We start from the raw sequence: 20,361 nt of genomic DNA, 5'->3' as shown, positions 1-20,361 counted from the left end.
TCTCTCTCTCTCTCTCTCTCTCTCTCTCTCTCTCTCTCTCTCTCTCTCTCTCTCTCTCCGTCTTTCATCAGTCTCCATAATCTGTCATCTTCTTTCATCAGTCATCTCCCATTTTCTTTCAAAAAGATCAGGACAGCATGGCCTTGGCGCTTGGTAATGCAGTAAGTCCTTGATTTATGTTGCTAAACATTGATATCTACAAGCTACTGAAGTATCTCCCAGCACTTAAGCTCCCTTAAACTGGCTGGGGATTTAAATGACATTGGTATAGTTTGGTTTACCTGATCTGTTTATATGAATTGAGGATTTACTGTACCTCAAAACAGTCTTGAAAGTTCTGTAATTTCAATTTTTTATATAATTGCATACTTTATGCTGTTGAGATTCTTAGCTGCAAGGCTTGAATGCTATATGATATTCAAGCAACATATTTGCTTACATATGCTTTTAGATTGCTCATTTTAAAGCCTTGTATGGAAAAAGGAGTGCTGGTATTTACTAATATATGTTGAAATGAGAGTTCTGTATGCTATTTTACATGATGGAAATTAAGTTCAGCAACAAAGTGTTAAGGAAGCAGTGTTATTGGTGTAATTGGAGGAGAGATGGGTTTATTGGAGTAAGTGAAAGGAATTCAGAGACTTATTGTGTAGTTTTCCTGTAGAAACATAGGGTTTTCTCTGTACCTGAAAGGGAGACTTTTCATGTGTGATTCTTTATGGAAGTGTTGAAGATCTTTGTATCAATATGTTGAAGCATATTGAAAACAGCATGAGTGTCATGCGTAATGTTTTTTTCTAAGAGCTGTAGAAGCAGGCTTGGGGACAAAGTGCATCTAGTGTGATAATGACGAAGCAGATTCCTTTGGTTTAGTCATGTTGAGAGATGGGATGACTTGAGTGGATGATGTGTTTTGAACAGTAGACATTTAAAAGATGAAAAATAGAATGCCATTAGGTAGGCCAAAGAAGTTAAAAAGACTGGTTCATAGGCATAGGGATTGACAATGCAGGTGCACAAAACTGGTATTATTAAAGTAACTATTCAGCGATGAAGATTAACATGAAACTTGGCAGTTTAGGCAGTAATGAAAGTTTGTTTTATACATGTGCATTTAATCTTTCAGGGACTGAACTAATAGTTCTACATTTGTGTGTACTAGCATTCAAGTTCCTCTGTTCATTAGTTTTATTTTTATCCTTTCAGTCTACTACCCTCCTGCCTCACAACCCCAATTGAAGCCCACCATGAGTCAGGCACCACAGAGGGAGAAGAAGCCACTTGCTATCTTGGACCCCAACACTGGAAAAAACATCCTGGATGACATTAATAATGAAAAGCCAGACAAGACCCCAACTCCACCCCAGTCTTCAGAATCGAGTGCGCGAAACACTCCTGCTCCAGTAAGTATGTAGTTTTATCAACAAGAAGATATGCATCATTCAAGTTATGAATCCTTGGTTTGAAAATTATTTTGCAGATCTTTAATGTATTCTTTCTGTAAGGAAATTTTTGCATTACCACACAGATTATGTTGATAAAGATTTTTTTGGCACCTATTAAGTTACTCTCCCCTTATTTAGGGTTTTCTCCATTAATGTGTACCTTAGATACATTCCTATCAACAATTCTTCCTTTAACTCTTACACAACTCTCATCTTCACCCTTCATCTCTGCAGTCCTCAGCTTTCTATCTATATTGTTAAAACTGCTTTCCTCATTTACTTTTCATCCCACTAGCTCTTTAGTAGCCTGCTTCCACTGCTTATAGTTTAATTTATATCCTTGTTTCATTTGTAGGCATATTTCTTATTAGCCTATCTCCTGAGGTAATTGCATTGAACAAAAGTATGCATCATACCACTGAAGTTCTTGTGTCTATTCTTGTCTAATTTTTGCTTTCCTTATGTGGTTTACCATTTCATCAGCTTTTCTCAGCTTCATTGTGTGCCATTCTGATTACATGAACATTGATTTTATTGAACAAGGTTAACTGATTATATAAATATGATGCTGTGCATTTAATATAATTTAAACTCTAGGAACACTAAACTTTTGCTAACACTGAAGTTGTTGGATTTGTTGGTAAACTATTTCAAGGAGTGATTGTAGTTTCATATTACAACCTGTTCTTCAGTGTGAGCAAGAGGCATGAAGTGTTTCCGGTGTTTTGTCTCAACCACTGCTATTGTGCATATATGTAGTAGATGGAGGATTTTGTGGAGAAACATTGAATTGAATATTAATATTTTCAGAGTGGCACACCACCTACCAAGACAGAATCAGCTGCAATAGCTGCTAAGTTTGCAGAAGAGGTTGCTAAAAAAGCTGCAGAAAAGGACATTGATATAGAAGTATCAGAACCTGTAGTGAGGACTAACAAACAAAGTGACTCTAGCTCTAGTACAGTTATAATTAGTGATAGTAGAGAAAAAGAAAAATTAAACAATAGTATAGGGAATAAGACCGAACCAGTGAATACCAGTTTAGTGGACAGTGCTATCGGAAAAGTGGGTCCTGACACAGTGGAGGCCATCAGTGTTCAGGCCAAACCGCAGCAGCAGCATCAACAGCAGCAACAGCAACAGCAACAGCAACAACAGCAGCAACAACAGCAGCAACAACAGCAGCAACAGCAACAGCAACAGGACTCCCAGCAGCAAATGCCACTGCAACATCTTCAGCAGGTGCCTCCATTGCAGCCACAACACCTGCCCCAGCAGGTGCCCCAACAGTCAATGCAACCAAGTATACAGCTGTCACAATCTTTACAGCAACAGCTGTCCCAGCCAAATGTACCACAGTTGTCGCAACCAACTGTGCAACCATTGGCACAGCCTGCTGTGCAGCAGTTGCCACAGCCACCTGTGCAGCAATTGCCACAGCCACCTGTGCAGCAGTTGCCACAGCCATCTGTGCAACAGTTGCCACAACCACCAATACAGCAGCTGCAACAGTCATCTGTACAACAGCTGCCGCAGTCAGCTGTTCATCAACTGCCCCAGGCACCACAACAAATATCACAGCAAGGGACACAAATGATGTCTCAGCTGCCACAACAGTTGTCTCAGCAGGCACCTCAGCAGCCACAGCCAAAACAAAAATCACCAGTTCCTCAACATAACCCAGTCACATCACAACAGAAGCAACAGGAACAGCAGCAGCAACAGCAGCAGCAGCACCAACACCAGCAGCAGCAGCAACAGCACCAGCAGCAACAGCAGCAGCACCAGCAACAGCAGCAGCAACAGCAGCAGCAGCAGCACCAGCAGCCACCCATACAGCAGTCTCAGCAGTCTGTACAGCAGCTACCACAACCATCCACAGAAACTCCACCTCAACCACCTTCACAATCTCAACAAACACAGAAGCATGTAGAATCTTCACCAAAGACTGAGCCTCCTACCAAACCACAGGTGTCAGTACCGCCTGAGGTCAGAGAACCTCAAACTCCAGTGAAGCCAGAGTCTGTGAAGCAGACTAATCCAAAACCAAACGTTGTGCCTACACCACCACCCAAGGACAAGGAACCCACTCCAGAGCCACAGTCTACTCAAGGTAAGTGTCTTTGCCAGTACTCAAACTTCATGACTGTAATTCAAAACTTTCTCTTACTGCATGTGAGTTTATTTATTTAATATTTCCTTTTTTGTGTAGGTATAGATTATTAATAATGCATGAGGCTGGTACCAATGCAGAATCACTGAAAGGTAATGTTGAAAATGGATTCTGAAACATTTATGATAGTATGAACAAAAATCATCTGGAAACCTATTAGTGAAAGTAGGCTAGATGTGTAAGGCACCTAAGTGGTGATTCACAATCAGTTTAAAATATAGATTCTGTGACCTGCATTTGTTAATAGCACTTACATAAAAATCCAACCTTCTTTGCCCAGTCTGCCATAGTATTTCCACCCTTTCTTTCCACCTTAGAGTTATTTAAAGTTTACTTGTGAACTCTGCACTCTGGACTGTCTTCAAGAATATAACATTCACCATGGTTGCTTATATTATCAAAGGTATGTTTAAGCATCAAATTCTAATGTGAACTAGTCTGCCACAACCCTGGGATATTCATGGTTAGATACAAGTTGATGAGATTTTCAGTATTTATATATTAAGTTTTGAATTATTATTTGTATATAAATCAGTGGTCATGGTCACTCTTCACACTCATTGAGCTTATATATATATATATATATATATATATATATATATATATATATATATATATATATATATATATATATATATATATATATATATATATATATATATCCATGGTGCTCTGTACTGTATGGATTTCCACTGAAGGAAGGTAAGTCTTCTGTCTTATATTTTACTAATCATTGTTGTCTTGTCTTGTCTTTCATATTCTTCTATTATTAAATTAAATTTGAATAATTTTGAATCATGGGAGGACATGCTTAGAAGAATAAGACTCATCAGTGTAAATCCAGTACAAGAGCTATTTCACAAATACCAGCACAGTAATGAGAAGTGATAGTTGATCCTGTAAGTGCACCAGTGATGAATTCGTACCAAGCTGCTAACTAGCAGGTTGTCATCTTGATACATCGTGTGGCTGCTGAGATATGTGCCCATTGCCTTATGGCTTTGTTTGGTGTGTAGATGCTCTTCCATATTAAGCTTGTGGCAACATTAAGTTTTAGGAAGTGTTCATAAGTTTTTAGGCAATTTCAGCTTGTGTACATGAACTGCAAAAGTTCGTTTATGTACTTTTTACTGATAACAAGCTTGTAGTATGTGCATATTGCATCTTATAAGCTGGACTGACACAAATAAATAAACTGACTATTTTCAAACTCAACATAGTTTCACAAGCCATAGGAATGCTTTACTTGGGACTACTGTCAAGCTTGCAATCTCAGTGAATATTGATCAGATGGTTACCTGTTCAGACCACAGTACTATCACCCATAGATACAGGATTAGTAAGAAGAAATTACATAAGAGGCAGAAGGAGTTCAGTTAGAAATTAGGTGTACATGCAGATAGGATGAAGCTTCTGTGAACTGTTGATTTGTGTGATGTTACAGACACTACTGAGTTGTTGTCAGCTTTGGAGATGAGTCAGGGATGTTGGACATTAAATGGGGTGATTTATGGAAGTACACTATGGTTAGAATAACCATGAATTTCAGTACCATTTTAAAGCCACAGGTCCACAGGAGCATTCTCTCTTCCAGAATCTTTCCATTGCTTTACTGAAATGTTCATCTAATGTACTCCATGTAAGTGTACAAGAATACGTCAAGAATCAAGAGCTATACAAGTAATAGTTTCTAGTATGCTACTAAAGATACATATGTAATTTTCATATGTAAGTAATTTTTAAGTTTAAAAAAGGTTGAAGAATATTGCTTTACAAAAATTTCTTGCAGTGCTTCTTTGGAGCACTGGAATCTGGACCAGTGGCACAGAATGACAGCCCTGCGAGGCTTCCCACACAAAACCCTCAGTTGGTACCGAGGATCATAATAAGGGTTCAGTTGGTTTTCTTGTGTTAAGTTCCATTTTCTTTGTATTGTACCCTGGATTTGATTCTGTAACAGTGCATGTAATGGACTAAGCTAGTTTGTTTTGGAAAGAGAGGGAATATGGTAGTCAGTACTGACTGATAATTATGAACTTCTGTTGTGCTAGAACTAGGTTGGTATTAGGGCTGATGATTCCAGACTTTGCTGCCTTTGGAGTTCTGCTGGGAATATGGTGGTATGAGAGTGTTGGTAATGGTGGTATTGGGGCTGGTGATTACAGAATTAATGTTGCTCTTTGAATTTGTGGCTTTCTGTTCTGGCAGTGATGGAAGCATCATGACTTATGTAGCTGCATCAAGGAGAGTGCTTTGAAGTTATAGTAGACTATGCTTCAACAATACGTAACTTATTGGAAGACTTTTGTACTTTTAAATGCTGTTCAGCCTCCTGAGGGACTGTGGAAGGAAGTTATGTCCAAGTTGTATTACAAAGCAATGTTACGTGATGCAAAAATACATTTGAGTAGTTATATATTGATTATGTAATGTAATTTTAGGTTGTGCTACGTCTTGGATGATGATTCCTCTTACAAGGTTTCACCCTGTCTTGAGCTGGCAGGAAACTAGATCGGTCTCGTGGCCCATCTCTGGAAGTTCAGAGGGGAATAGTGAGGAATGAAACATATGACAGACGTCATTGATGTCATGCATCTCTACTTAGATCAGGGCGTGCTATTCCGCTTTATCGAACTCCGCATTGGCTCGGCTTGGTTAACTCATTAGGCAGTTAAAGCGAATGTGTCTGTATTGTAGCCTACATAATTTTAGGGAAACAAGGAATATGGGAAAGATGGCGCATGTTCACAGTCACCTCATTTAGTTTTCCACATATCCTGCCCGAAGGCGTGAATGCCTGTCACTGTGAACTTATGATTACTTGTGCAAGTATTGCAGCATTTCCCTATTGGAACATTACATTAGGTACAAATGCAAAGACAGCTCCAATTCATGAAAGATTCAAGTTTATCGTCTCCTAACGTAAGATGCACTTTGGTCGGCTAGGGTGGGGAGTGAAGCCTTGGGGCCGCGACAGGTAATTGGATCAACAGCAGCTTTTACTACCACTGTAGGTCACCGGGTGCTGCTGCTGCCTCCAGTCTCCGCTCACAACCCACTCACCACCATTTAGTTGGGTTTTGGTATTTAGAGGGAAAATGTATGGATCTCCTTACTAGGGACACCAACGCCCCACTAATCATTGGGAGATAGATATATGCATTCCCTATTTATTTTGTGCAGGTGAAAAGAGGCAATTTAAACAACAAATTAAGATGCGTTGTTAGTATGTCCCACATTGACTTATTTATTACGATTGTATCGTGTGGAAAATATAACGAAAGTGTTGACTAGTTACTTCGCCAGCCGTCTGGGATCTGGCAACCAGCCAGCAAGGCAGGCAGGCAGGCTGGTTGACTGGGCGAGTCCGGTGGGGGGAGAGGAACGGCGGGGGAGTCGGGCCGGCGGTCTTAAGCCGTGAGCCACTCCACATTCCAGCTCGGTGAAGACCGGCTCCTGTGTCGTGTAGCTGGCGCTGGTGTGCTGCGAGCAGCAGCTGATTGTGTTTGTGCTGGTGTTGTGTGTACTGCGATATCATGAAACGAATATCGTGAATTCGTGTGATACTTAAGTGTCTACAATGGCAAATTTAAGAGGTGTAGTGATTAAATCCAACCTGTGCGGGGTGGGAAGAGGAACACACTTCTGAGGACTGACGATGTGACCATAGAAGTCAAACATGGCTCGTAAGTACAAACGTACGCACGTAATACACTAAGGCTAGTTTTGTGACAAGTGTTAACTTACGGCAAAGTTTCTGAAGCTTGTGTAAAGTTAACTAGTGTGGACTGTGGAGCGCACCACAAGTGAGTGTCGTGAGGCCGGTGAGGGGTGTTTCAGTGGTCGCGAATCTTGCTTCACCTGGTGATACATTGTTAGAAATTGGATGTTTCTAACACCTGCGATTTTGGAAGTTTTCGCTTGAGACCAGTGGGGTCCGGAGAAAGTTTGTGCCGCTTGTACCGTTAGTTCTCGGATGTTGCAAGCGTTGCCAGTTTAGGAATCCATGCTTGCCACTTTCTTTCGTCATCCTTCACCCTTAAACGGGACAGGAGTATTCACTAGTTATCCAGATGTCTGGCCAGTCATTTTATGCCTCAATATGATGACACATTTTGCCATTAAAGGTGAAATCAGTAATGGGGTTAACACTAAACAGTAGGGATTGGATGACTACCAGCTGTTATTTGTTTTAAGCTTCGGAAGGCTAAAATACTCATCTAGTGGTGTGATTTGGCAATAGGTGATTAGTTTAGTGATGCAAGAGTTACAGCTGTGGTGTTACCCTAGCACAGCTGGATTCTGCCCCGGGATTGGTGCACCTGTCTTATCGCGAGGAGCGCACCCAGGGGCCATCACCAGCTTGCCTCCCAGCAGAGGCCTAGTGTGGGTGCAAAGCGCTGTTGGAATGGACGACTCCAAATTTCTTTGTAAACGAGGGGTTGCCGGTGGGCGGCCGAATATTTGGCCTTTATCCAGTTATGACGAATACCATTGTTGGTGCTTCGTTATTTATAGACCGAAGGTGCCAGAAAGTATCCCGTGGCCTCCCGCATCGCCAACAAATGTGAACACTTATGTACCATACCTTTATGTTTTTACAAAGTTTACTTTATAAAATTGGGAATTAAAATTGAGTAAGTGCTGTGAACAGCTAAACAGCTGGATGTCGGCGCCATGTTTGATTTGGACCCACGTGGCTCATCCCTACCCGGCCCTCTGTCGGCTTCTGCAGCAAGCTATTGCCTGCTGGCTGTGAGCGCTACTGGATATATATATATATATATATATATATATATATATATATATATATATATATATATATATATATATATATATATATATTTATTTATTTATTTATTTATTTATTTATTTATTTATTTATTTATTTTATTTTTTTATTTTTATTTTTATTTTTATTTTTGTGCGCCTTTGGTGGTACTTAGCTTGAGAATGTATCATGCCATCAGGACAGGGTTATCAGTGATAAAGGCGACCGAGAAATGCCCTTGCTTGTTATCATGGGCAGCAGGGTTAGGAGTCTTTGGTTCAAGTGTGATGATATCCCCGGCGGGGGAGATCTCCCGTCTCCCCCAGCAAATAGTTGTGACTAGACAACTCTCAATGCTAGGCGTCAGAAGTTTTGTAAGATGTCCCGCGCGTGTCCTTGTTAGCTTCAGCGTGGGCGAGAAAGAGAGAGAGAAAAGAGAATGGCGCAGACTTGTTCGTGTATAATAGCTTTGCAAATTAGGAAATGTTCTTTTGGCAGCCATGTTCTGAAGAATGACATGTTAACGTGCTCAAATGTTAAGATTGTGGCAGTTCGTAAATCCTGCCTGTCTGCAACCGCATTTCTTGCAGGTGATTTCACATGTGTACCGGAATAGTGGCCTTAACGTTCATCGCTGTTAATTTACCATGAATGGTAGGTGAGAGTGGCAACTGCTTTGGTGTGGGAGGACGCTAGTTGTGGTGGAGGCGGTGGTGGTGGCTTTGAGGTATGCCAGCCCACACGCTTCCCCAGACCCACCGTCACAGACCTTCATGATGTCAGACACCAAATATTCTGCTCCTTATTACTGACTATGTTCACAAAGTTCATATAGATGAGAATCTACGTTTTATAATTATATGTGGAGAGTCACGTGAGGGTTGCCTGGTGTGCGGTACGAGAACATGAGGCGAGCGTTGTTGCCAGTCTGGTGGTGGTGCTGCTCCCCATTTACTATGTACTTTACTTCGTGGTTCCATCTAGTATTATGTGTTGCCGTGTTTAGATGATAAACTTAAAACGTGGTATGGTCGTGTGTGATGATCGTAGCTCGTTTATTTGAATTTGAAAATGCATCCCATTAGTCACGCAGGATGACCGGTGATGGTGGTGGGGTTGTTGGTAGAGTCCAGTGAACGGTTAGGGTGTGGTTGTGGTACAGTGGGAGCCATGGTGGTGGTCGTGGTGAAGGTGGCGGCTACAGGGTGACCGTGTCTATGGTTTCCACTACTTAGTGCGCCATGTGGTGGCCGTGGCCCTCAAGCATCTTACGTGCGTGTGACTTGACTTGACACTTATCATGGATAGAGACACTCCTAACCGTAACTCGTCCAGCGTGGAGAGTCCTGTGGTGAAACATCACGCCCGCACGTTACCCAAGAGTGACCGGCCTGGTGGTGGGCAGGCTCGGGAGTCAAGTAAACATAGATACCAAGGCAGGAAGAGCAGAGACAAGCACGGTAAGTGAGCCCTCTCGTCTAAAGTAGCCATTGGATCACAGCTGTCATGATGAGCTCAACTACTTACCAACTTGATACCGAACCTGTGGATTATGGTACCTGTAGCTAATTCTCGGCAAAGAAAAATTCGGTGCAAGTCGCCCACGTGTTTGGTCTAAACTTTCGACCGGGTCTCCCATGCCTACGTGACTGTGCCTCGTGGAGTAATTAATGGTGGTGGTGTGGCTAATTCATTCGAGAACAATGGTTTGGAGGTAGAAGCGGTGGTAGTAGAATACATTTTGTAATACCTTTAATATATTTGTGCCACTTTTTGTTGTCCAATGTGATATCACACCGTGCGTGTGATAATATAAAACCATATGTTTTTCCCTATAGAATGTGGAGTGTTTCTATTACGTTTTATTTTATTTCATTGTATATTGTTGAGTGAAAAGGTAGTTGATGCAGCCTATGAGGTTATGGTGGTGGTGGAGGAAGTGGTGGTGTCCAGAAATATCATGGTAGCCACAGCAGGCCTCCAGCTGACACTGTGCCAAGTGTCTGCTGCCATGTAACTGGCACTTTTTTTTTTTTTTTTTTTTTTTTTCCGCACGTTATCTAGATAGTGGATTCTGAACCACATCTCAATTGAAAGTCAAGTACAGAGGTAAACAGGATAATAAATAAGCAAGGAAACCTGTATATTTAAAGTATTGATAAGTTTGTATATCGCATGCAGTGGTAATTTACAATTAAACTAATCAAGTCTCTCTCTCTCTCTCTCTCTCTCTCTCTCTCTCTCTCTCTCTCTCTCTCTCTCTCTCTCTCTCTCTCTCTCTCTCTCTCTCTCTCTCACACACACACACACACACACACACACACACACACACACACACACACACACACACAGTACTTAACATTGAAGATAAATTTTTAAAATATTTACATTTTTCTTTTTTTTTATATCGTAATATTTAGTTCAGTTTTAGAAGTTTAATATTTAGAATGAGATGTCACACTGTTGACTTGAGAAATATAGTGAATGGTAGAGTGTTTAAAAAAATTATAACAATAATTAATATGCATTTGTTTTTACTGTTACTTATCAAAATAGATGTAATGGTAACAAATAAGATGCATCAAAAACCACTTTTTACTGGGAGTTACACTGGTTGCAGGTTGTATGGAAATTAAGTATGCATGAAAATTAAATGCGACATTAGCAATGAAAATCAATCAGATTTGAAAGTAGGCATTACGCCTGAAACAGTTGCACCCTCCACTGTGATGTTACCAATCAGCATCTGGTTGCCCCTCTATTATTCCCTGGTGTACATTGTATGATATCCTATAGTTTATGGTTGACTGGCAGGCACTGTATGGTGTTTTGGGTACGGTAGACTGGTGGGCTGTGTGGCAGGCTGTGGTAGTTGGTAGGATGGGTGATGTCACATCTGTAGGTTTGATAACACATCATAGGACTATATTATTTTTGCACAAGTTATTCTTGTAGGGTTTAGTATTGTGACAAAGTTCCTCTTTCCAATGGTACTCGAATATATTATGTATTTCTTGTATATTTATTTTGGTTTTAAGGGCTTACAGAAATTTTAGTGAGCACATTTTATTATTTTCTGCCATATAACTTTGAGCTGGGATGTGGGTTCGTAACAATGTTCCAACATGGTTCATCAGCACAGAGCTGACTGAGCTATAAATGCACAAGACACTTCTGCTGCAAACTTCTGAAACAGGAGTAAGGATGCTACATAATTTATGACCGTAAAGACTCGATGTCTGAGCCTTTTTTTTTTTTTTTTTTTTTTTTTTTTTTTTTTTTTTTTTTTTTTTTTTTTTTTTTTTTTTTTATCTCCATACATCTACCTAGCCTTATTAAGTAAATTGCATCATTATTATGACCAGCATATTAAAAAGCTAATGAAGTTTATCAGAAAAAAAATTAACTAGGTATTGGTTGTTGGCAGTAGGAAAATGAAAGTTTATGTATTTGTAATGTTTTAACCAGCTCCTTAAATTAGTAAGTATGTATTGTTTTTAGACTGTTCATTTGAATAAATGTAACAGCAATGAAGATAAAATATAACTGCTTTCAACAGGCAAACGCGGGAAGGGCCCACGAGAAGAACCTGCCCAGCCAGCCCAGGACACAGTGGATGATGGTGCTGCTCCACCACAACAGCCACAGCTTCCAGCACAGCCACAGAAGTCAACACCACCACCACCTGTTCAGCAACCAATCAGTAAATTCACTGTCCAAGTTCAGAATACCAAAGAAAAGGAAAAGAAAGAAAAGACTCCAGAACCTCCTACTCAGGTGAAGTCCCAGCCAACACCACCCCAGAAGACCTCCCCCTCCCCACCACCTGTGAAGGAGCCTGCCCCTCCAGCAGCAGTGTCCCCAGCTGCCACCAATGATGAGGCAGAGGCAAAGAGAGAGTCAAAGGAGAAGGAAGTTAATAATGTTGAATGTGAAGTTAATAATGTACATGAAGAAAAAGAGGAGGCTGTTGAGGAAGAAGAGGGAGACAATCAAGAAAAGAAGGAAGATGGGCCACAGTTGAAATACAGTTACAAAGAAGGTAAGTTGTTGTTGTTGTTGTTGTTGTTATTGTTATACTTGTTCCAAATATGTCACATGCATTTTGATGTCAACATGGATAAATAATTTTTCTTTGGCATTAAAATTCTTTTCAGATCAGTGGAGTCCAGTTAATCCAGATGGAAAGAGGCAATATGATAGAAGATTTCTTTTGGAGCTCCAGAATAATCCTCTGTCTCTGAAAAAGCCTGAATCTCTGCCTAACCTGGAGGTGGTACGAGATGGACCTGGAAGGGTAATTAATTTGTGATTGTAGTCATATATTTGGTATTCAAACTAGAAGAACCTAGTTTAAACTGATTACTGTAACAATATAATAGAAAATTTCTTGGAAGCCTGCATCATCCTTCCTTCTATTTCAAGTAAATCGATCATACATAAGCTTGTGAAAGACATCTTGAATAAAATTTCTAACAAAATAACTTATAATTAGGTTATGTAGTTTATTTCCAGTATTTCATGGGATTTTGAGACTAATTTTTTCAGTGAGATACTGGTTTGTAAGGTACATCAGGTGAGATCTCTTCAAAGAATAATTTTGTGTATAACATCTTCAGGTATGCCAATGTGTTACAGGAACACAATTTGGTGGAAATTTTCATCTGATGTGACAAATTGAAGAAACTGCATTCATCAAAAAAAACAAATTTATGAAGGTTGTACATTTTCTTTCAGCCCAAAACCTTTGACCCACGGGGTGGTAGTGGACCTGACTTCATTCCTGACTATGTCAAGTCTAGTCTGGGGAACAAGGTAAAGCACCCATGTTTCAAGGGGCACTTACCAATTATCCTAAAGATATCCACCAACAATAACTATATAAAAAAAAGCATGTGTGTTAATTGTTTGGTGTTTGTAATGACTTGTCATAACCAATTGCCGTTCTTTGCTCTCAAGAAATTCACACATTTTTTTCCTGGCTCTGCTTGTGTGCATCACTGCCAACTTGAAAGGTTCCTCAGGTTTGAAATTTTGAAGCAAAGCTGGAATTTGGGTACTGTTTGTTGTTATCCCTTGGTTGTACTTCATTTAGTTTCTTGACTAAATTCATGTTTGCATATTCAATCTTTTTGGAGAAATTTGTACCATTTCTTTGAAGCTTGCAGATCATTGCAAGAAGTATAATACTTCAGAGAGGTTAATGCATACTTTTTTTCAGAATTGGCACTGATTGATAAGGCAGCTCAGTTAAGGAAAAGATCTTTTAGCTTATAAGAAGTGTTTGTACATAACTTTATATTACAGAATGCATTCATGAAATTTTGGTGTAATTATGGTATAGTTCAGAAGAATTGCTTCACATGATAATTTATGGTGTATTGTGCCTTTGTATACTGTTGACAGTTAAAATTTTTATCATGCATATAGTACTTGACAAACATATGAGGCATGTATTGTAATGAATTTACACATGTAATGGCTGTGATGTTTAACAGCAAATTAAAAGTAAAGGGATTCTGGAGCTTAGATCTGTATTAAAGTTATTGAAGATCCTAGTTCTGATGAAGAAAAAAAAATAATTCTATATGTTAACAGCAACCTAGAATGGTTAGTCGTGGCAGTCAGCGAGGACGTGAGCCAGGTGCACCAGTTCCTCGAAGTACTAGTGGACGAGGAGGGAAAATCATCATCATCCAATCCACTGGACGAGAGCCAAAACTTAAAACCACAGAAAATGCATGGAAGCCTTCCCTCAAAGATAATAGTTCTGCATCAGATGATATTCAGGTAAATATTGTTGAGTGGAAAATTGTGAAGTTTTGTACTACATATATTGTATAGAATTTTCTTCAATGTCAGAACATTTGATTAACTGGTACGTATATTTTTTTCAGGTGCTGAAAGTCATGAAAGGTATTCTCAATAAGCTTACTCCTGAAAAGTTTGGGAAGCTGGTGGATACAGTGAAGACAATGCCTATCAACACTACAGAAAGGTTATCAGCTGTTATTGATCTAATTTTTGAAAAGGTGAGCTTGAAGTATCTCTACCAGGTCACCATGTAATGTAACAAAAAACACTTTTGGTGTCTTGTAACAAGCAATCCATGCACACACACACACAGCTTTAATTCCATCTAGTAAATTTGGGGGAGAAAAGAAAAAAAAATTCTACAACTTACAGCATGTTCTATTATTATATCCAACTTTTTAAGTAAAGGCTATTTTGATCTGCACACACACACACGCACACACACCTTTAATTCCATATAGTAAATTTAGGGGGAAAAAAAAAAAACATTCTACAACTTACAGCATGTTCTATTATTATGTCTAGCTTTTTAAGTAAAGGCTATTTTGATCTGCAAATTTATCTTATGTAGTAAATTGTAATTTTAATTTTTCTTTTGACAGGCTGTGGATGAACAGAGCTTTTCATCAACCTATGCCCAGATGTGCCAAGTTCTTTCATTGATGTCTGTGCGAGGGAATGGCAGTGAGTCAAACTCTGGCAAGCAGGAAGTGAAATTCAGAAACCTTATTATCAACAAATGCCAGAAAGAGTTTGAGAAAGATAATACAGATGATTTTAGAACAGAGCGGATAAAGGAAATTGAAGCATGTACAGATGTAAGTATTTGTATTTAATTCAGGGAAGATCATTTCAAATAAGAGAAAACTGTATTTGAAACAGATAACATTTCATACCAGATGACATGAGATGCAGGGAATTTCATTTATGTAATAATGAATTATTTCACTGAATGTTAATTGAATTTGGTTTTCTTACAGCCTGAGAAGAAGCAAGAACTAGAGGCAAAGCTCATGTATGATGAAACCAAACTAAGGAAGCGATCTGTAGGAAACATTAGGTTTATTGGAGAACTGTACAAGCTCCGCATGTTGACATCTCCAATTATGATGCGTATTATTGGCACATTATTAGAAAGAGGAGATGAAGAATCCCTAGAATGTCTTTGTAAGCTTTTAACAACTATTGGAAAAATTCTTGAAACTCAGTGTGCCCAGCAGCCTAAGGCAATGGTATGTATTTGTATGTTTTCAATTTTCTTTTAGATTAGTGCTTGGCATTATAGAGTATATGGATCATGGTTTTTGGGATTGCTCTCTTCTGAACTGTTAGCAGATTAATTTTAATTGCTAAAAGTTAGGAAAACAATCTAAGTTTTAGAAATCTGTTAATTTAGTACAGTAAAATCCCTCTTATCCGGCATCAACGGGACCGCCGACATGCCGGATACTTGAATAGAAGTGAAATTACCCTACACTCACGCATCTTACCATAACAAAGATCAGCTGATTGCCGTGCCGCGCGTCGCCACCCGCGCTGCCACCTCACACTCACCAACACACAGTTGTAGCATTGGGCCTGTAATTGTGACTCCTTCTGATCTTTTCAAGCTGAACCACTCGTATAACACTTTGTCCATCATTTCACCACGATGATACTGCAGTGTGTGATGATTTTCCGCTGCCTTTGGGGTGTCGGTGGCTTTCATGTAATCCCGCAACTTTTTCGTTTGGGATTTAATGTCATAAATAGTTGATGAGCCCACACCATATTCCGCCATTAGTTGCTGTCTGCTTTCACCTCTCTCTCTAATCGTCGACAAAATATCTACTTTCTGCTTAAGTGTAAGCACAACACGCTTCCTCTTTTCTACAACTTTAGGCATTATGAAGGCTTCAGGCGATAAACAGTGCACACACGGGACTGAGTCACTGAGTAAACATAGCAGTGGGCCACGGGTGGCGTGAAGCAGTGCACTCTGGTGGCAAGGGGACAAAGTATGCCTCACGCGGGAATTTTAATCAATTTTATGAGTACACATTGATTTTTTATTGATTTTAAGGCTCGGGGAAAAATGTGCCGGATACTTGAAGCTGCCATATACTCAAATGCCGGATGAGAGGGATTTTACTTTATATTTTATCTTAGGGTATTAATGCCAAGTTATTTGTTTTCCAAATGAATAATATTTTTCTTCAATCTCTCATCAGTCGGAGCTGGACAAGTATTTCAAGGTAATGGATAAAATTGTTCAAGAGCGCCAAACTGTAACCAGAGTGAGATTTCTCATGATGGACGTCATTGACTTGCGACAAAACAGCTGGGTACCGAGGAGGGAAGATAACAAACCAAAGACTAAGGCTCAGGTTCAAGAGGCAAGTTTAACTTCTATACTTTTGGTCTTAGTTCAATTTTGTATTTACACTTAATTTTACTCAATTTACACCCTTATGACAAACACTAAGTTTAACTTCTATACTTTTGGTCTTAGTTCAATTTTGTATTTACACTTAATTTTACTCAATTTACACCCTTTTGACAAACACTTAATTTTACTCAATTTACACCCTTATGACAACAAAAAATCTATTATTGAAATGTACAATACAATACAATGTAATATACAAATAGGTAAATGCTGTGTAGCTACTTCATGAGTTTTGGTCTGTCCATCTATTTTCATGTTGTTGAAATGTGTGTATATGTAGAAGCACTAACTTTTATTCATTTAGTAATCTGTCTGCTCTGAAAAGTGTATATTATAATAACTACCAAACAGAGATAACATTACATGTCTAATAAACATGAGAGGGGATGGGGAAGGAAGGAAGGAAGCAAGTTTTTTTCCCCATCACAACATAATGTGAAGAGAGAAGTGCCAGAAATGAAGGAAAGGAGAATATATGTCCCCCAATGTGGATCATAAGTAGACCTTGACATTCCTGGTCTCCTTCCATGTTTACTTTTTGGCATTGCATCTTCCACTAGTAATTGTGTTTTTTGGTGTAACAAGTTATTTTTGGATGTGTACTTTTTAGATTGTTACCATATAGTAGCCATGTATTTACAAGCTTCTTATGACACTTAATGATTTGTATAGACTTGGGAATAACATGAGATGGTTCAGTTCATCCATTACTGATTCATTGTTACATCTGCACTTCCTTGACTGGAAGGGTTAAATCTCCTGCCAGCAGTTAGCCAGGCCTCCAGCACTCATTTCAACAATCAGTAAGCCCCAGGAACTAGCTGTACATCATCTCACAACTCATCAGGCTTGGTATTGCAGCCTCTTATCACTCGTATTGTAATAATGAAGTTTGTAGGACAGTGATCTCACCATCGCTGCTGATGCTCTCGGAGTTTGGTCATCTCTTTGTTAGCACTGTGTGAGTCTTTCCATCCTCATTTTGCCATTACTATATTTGAACATTTTCAAGACGAGGTTTTCACTGGTCCACAATGTCCAGTTTGTAGTTCACATGAAAGAAAGAGTTGGCAAGGGCTTCACATGAACTGGTGCAAATTGAGACCTGGTGTGGCCACCAAACATTTAAGGAAGTCCACACAAATAGGTGTCACACTATGCTTGTCTTATGGTTTGCATTTTTCATGCAGGAGGTGAAAAGAGAAGAGTTTGAGCAGCAAATGGCTCTAGCATCAAACCCAGGTCGGCGGGATGACCGGGACAGGGACAGAGATCGTAGGCGGCTTAGAGACAACCGTGGTTCCCAGATGTCTGATGAAGGTTGGAGCACAGTGGCATCTACTAAGGGAAGAACCTCCTTTGATTCTTCCCGGTTAAAAACTTTCAGCAGGGTGAGTTTGGTTTTTCCCACTTATAATGGAAAGAGGAGATATATTTTATTTAATTTTTGGAGCTTGCAAGGGATTCTTCAAGCTTGTTTTAAGGTTTTGTCTTTGGTACTATGTGTGTATTTGTATGATATAATCTCTATAAAAATCCCAGATTAATTTGGTCTTGTGGTATTAGTTTTTTTTTTTTTTTTTTTTTTTTTTTTTTTTCTCTCTCTCTCTCTCTCTCTCTCTCTCTCTCTCTCTCTCTCTCTCTCTCTCTCTCTCTCTCTCTCTCTCTCTCTCTCTCTCTCTCTCTCTCTCTCTCTCTCTCTCTCTCTCTCTCTCTCTCTCTCATCGTTTGTACATTATTGTGGTCTTTTAGTGAGCAAAATGCAAATTGTAAAAAGTAATAAAAATGATGCATATTTGTACTTGGTGCAAAAGTATGTTATTTTTCTGCTATATTAATGGTTTCCATTCTCACAGCCTGGTGTAACTGAAGTAACGTTAAGAAGTAACTTTGGGGATTGGGGTCGTGGCAGTTCTGGTGGTGGATTGAAAGACCACAGTGAAAATAAGCAGCAGGAAAGCAATCGTTTCAATGTGCTGGTGGACAGCATGGGTAGCAATTCATTGGCAGGAGATAACAGGAGAAACACTCCCTCAATGGGGTAAGTTAAATCTTTAGTGAGTCAATGGAAAGTTACAGTATTGCCCTTCTTTTTAATGAAGTGGATATTTTGCCATTTAAAGATTACCAGTTTAAGGAATAAGATTTTTATCTTAAATTTGTGGACAAATTCTACATTCTTGCCTTTAACTGGGATTAAGGAAATGCATAACCGGGAAATAGCATGCACTGTAAAATTTTTTTTATGAAAGATTGAATAATACTTTCAAATTAGTTTGTGTATGCAATTGATTTTAATTTATATCAAATGAAAATTTAATTATAGAAACTTTATACAGTTTTGATTTTCTATCTCATAAATTAGTAGTCCTTAACCAATTTAATTTAAATCAGTCTCCCCATATTCTTCATAAGGTATCCCATTGTTTATGGCTTTGTTAGGTTACCTCTGGCTTTCTTGAATGATTTCCCCTTTTGAGTTAGGTAAGTTACTTAAAAGTCGTACTTATTTTCCAACAGAGGTAATCGTCTGGCTCCTGGCAGTGGCCCTGCCCGACAAGGAAGCTTTGGCAGCAAGAGTATGCCACCACTAAATGACAAAGAAAGTGCAATCTCTGCTGTCAAGAAGTTTGTTGCTCCAGGTAAGTTGAATTTTATCACTTTACAATCAAAATCAAAGATCCATTATTACATTATCTGCATATCATTCTTATACATTTTATTTAAAATTTTTGCCATTACCTCCCTGAAGACTAAATATATGCCCACTGTTACAGATCGTAGTAAATCAACTAGTCGCCCTGAGTCGAGGGACAATTCTATACCTCGGGAACCTGAGCCTTTGAGAGGATATGCTCAAGTTGATGTAGATGCACTACAAAAGGTTTCAGTTGCAATTGTTGATGAATACACTCACAATAGTGATCCTGAGGTAAGAGCTCAGTTTTGCATGTTGAAAATATAAAATGTGAGAGACTGCAATTTAAAAAGCTTCACTGCATTATCTGAAGCTCAGTTCATTGTGCTCATGTGATGCTCATAGAATGTAACATTGTTTACCCTTTCAGGAAGCGAAGTTGTGTGTAAAGGAGAAGTTTGAACTCAATACCATGAAGTTCTTTGTACAGTTTTCTTTGGAATGGGTTCTTGACCGTGATTCCAAGAAGAGAAAAATGGTTGGGCAGTTGTACCATGACCTTATTATGGAGAAACTACTTACAGCTGAGCAGCTCTTGGAGGGGTATGTGGGGTCATGCCCTGTTCTGTTCTCCAGATGTTGATTTTATCTAGTTCATACTATGATTTTTCTTGTTTTTGTAGTTTCAATATTAATTGTGAATTTCTAATTTGCAGTTCACAAGAGACTTTGGGAATGGTGGAAGACTTTTTGATAGATATTCCACAAGTGTGTGATTACCTTGGTGAAATATTTGGTGAGTACAAGTGAGGTTTTTTTTTTGCTCAACTAAATTTGAAAAATGTGTAAAATGTGTATTAATGTGAAATTCTAATGCTGCTTTTCATCTAAATTTTCTTCCCTTTTCAGCTCCATGTCTCAATGACAATGCTGTGTCCATACACAGACTTGTAGATTTGGCTCAATATGCTGGAAATAAGAAGGCACACATAATTGCCTCCATCTTATCCAGAGCTGCAATGATTATGGTAAGCTTTTGTAATATTTCATGAGAAAAAAATTGCAATGAAAAATCTTTAGTAATGATATTGT

The 20,361-nt window shown here is 39.1% G+C and overlaps 1 protein-coding gene across 20 annotated transcripts in view; it reads left to right on the top strand.

Annotated features, from left to right (window-relative positions):
* Positions 1-20,361, top strand: part of LOC135111721 (eukaryotic translation initiation factor 4 gamma 3-like) — a 132,868-nt gene that overhangs the window by 109,380 nt on the left and 3,127 nt on the right. For all 20 annotated transcript variants that reach the window (XM_064025365.1, XM_064025369.1, XM_064025364.1 and 17 more), the window contains 17 exons: positions 1,207-1,403; positions 2,256-3,558; positions 11,949-12,431; positions 12,547-12,686; positions 13,127-13,204; positions 13,988-14,179; positions 14,287-14,421; positions 14,806-15,021; positions 15,184-15,435; positions 16,414-16,578; positions 17,822-18,022; positions 18,488-18,672; positions 19,152-19,273; positions 19,409-19,563; positions 19,700-19,872; positions 19,986-20,065; positions 20,179-20,297. In XM_064025365.1, the coding sequence (XP_063881435.1) occupies positions 1,207-1,403; positions 2,256-3,558; positions 11,949-12,431; positions 12,547-12,686; positions 13,127-13,204; positions 13,988-14,179; positions 14,287-14,421; positions 14,806-15,021; positions 15,184-15,435; positions 16,414-16,578; positions 17,822-18,022; positions 18,488-18,672; positions 19,152-19,273; positions 19,409-19,563; positions 19,700-19,872; positions 19,986-20,065; positions 20,179-20,297 (4,196 nt within the window). The remainder of the gene's footprint in view (positions 1-1,206; positions 1,404-2,255; positions 3,559-11,948; positions 12,432-12,546; positions 12,687-13,126; positions 13,205-13,987; positions 14,180-14,286; positions 14,422-14,805; positions 15,022-15,183; positions 15,436-16,413; positions 16,579-17,821; positions 18,023-18,487; positions 18,673-19,151; positions 19,274-19,408; positions 19,564-19,699; positions 19,873-19,985; positions 20,066-20,178; positions 20,298-20,361) is intronic.

Source organism: Scylla paramamosain, chromosome 22 (assembly GCF_035594125.1).
Source record: "Scylla paramamosain isolate STU-SP2022 chromosome 22, ASM3559412v1, whole genome shotgun sequence".
In the NCBI taxonomy this organism is placed as follows: domain Eukaryota; kingdom Metazoa; phylum Arthropoda; class Malacostraca; order Decapoda; family Portunidae; genus Scylla; species Scylla paramamosain.
This window is presented reverse-complemented; position numbering and strand designations above follow the sequence as displayed.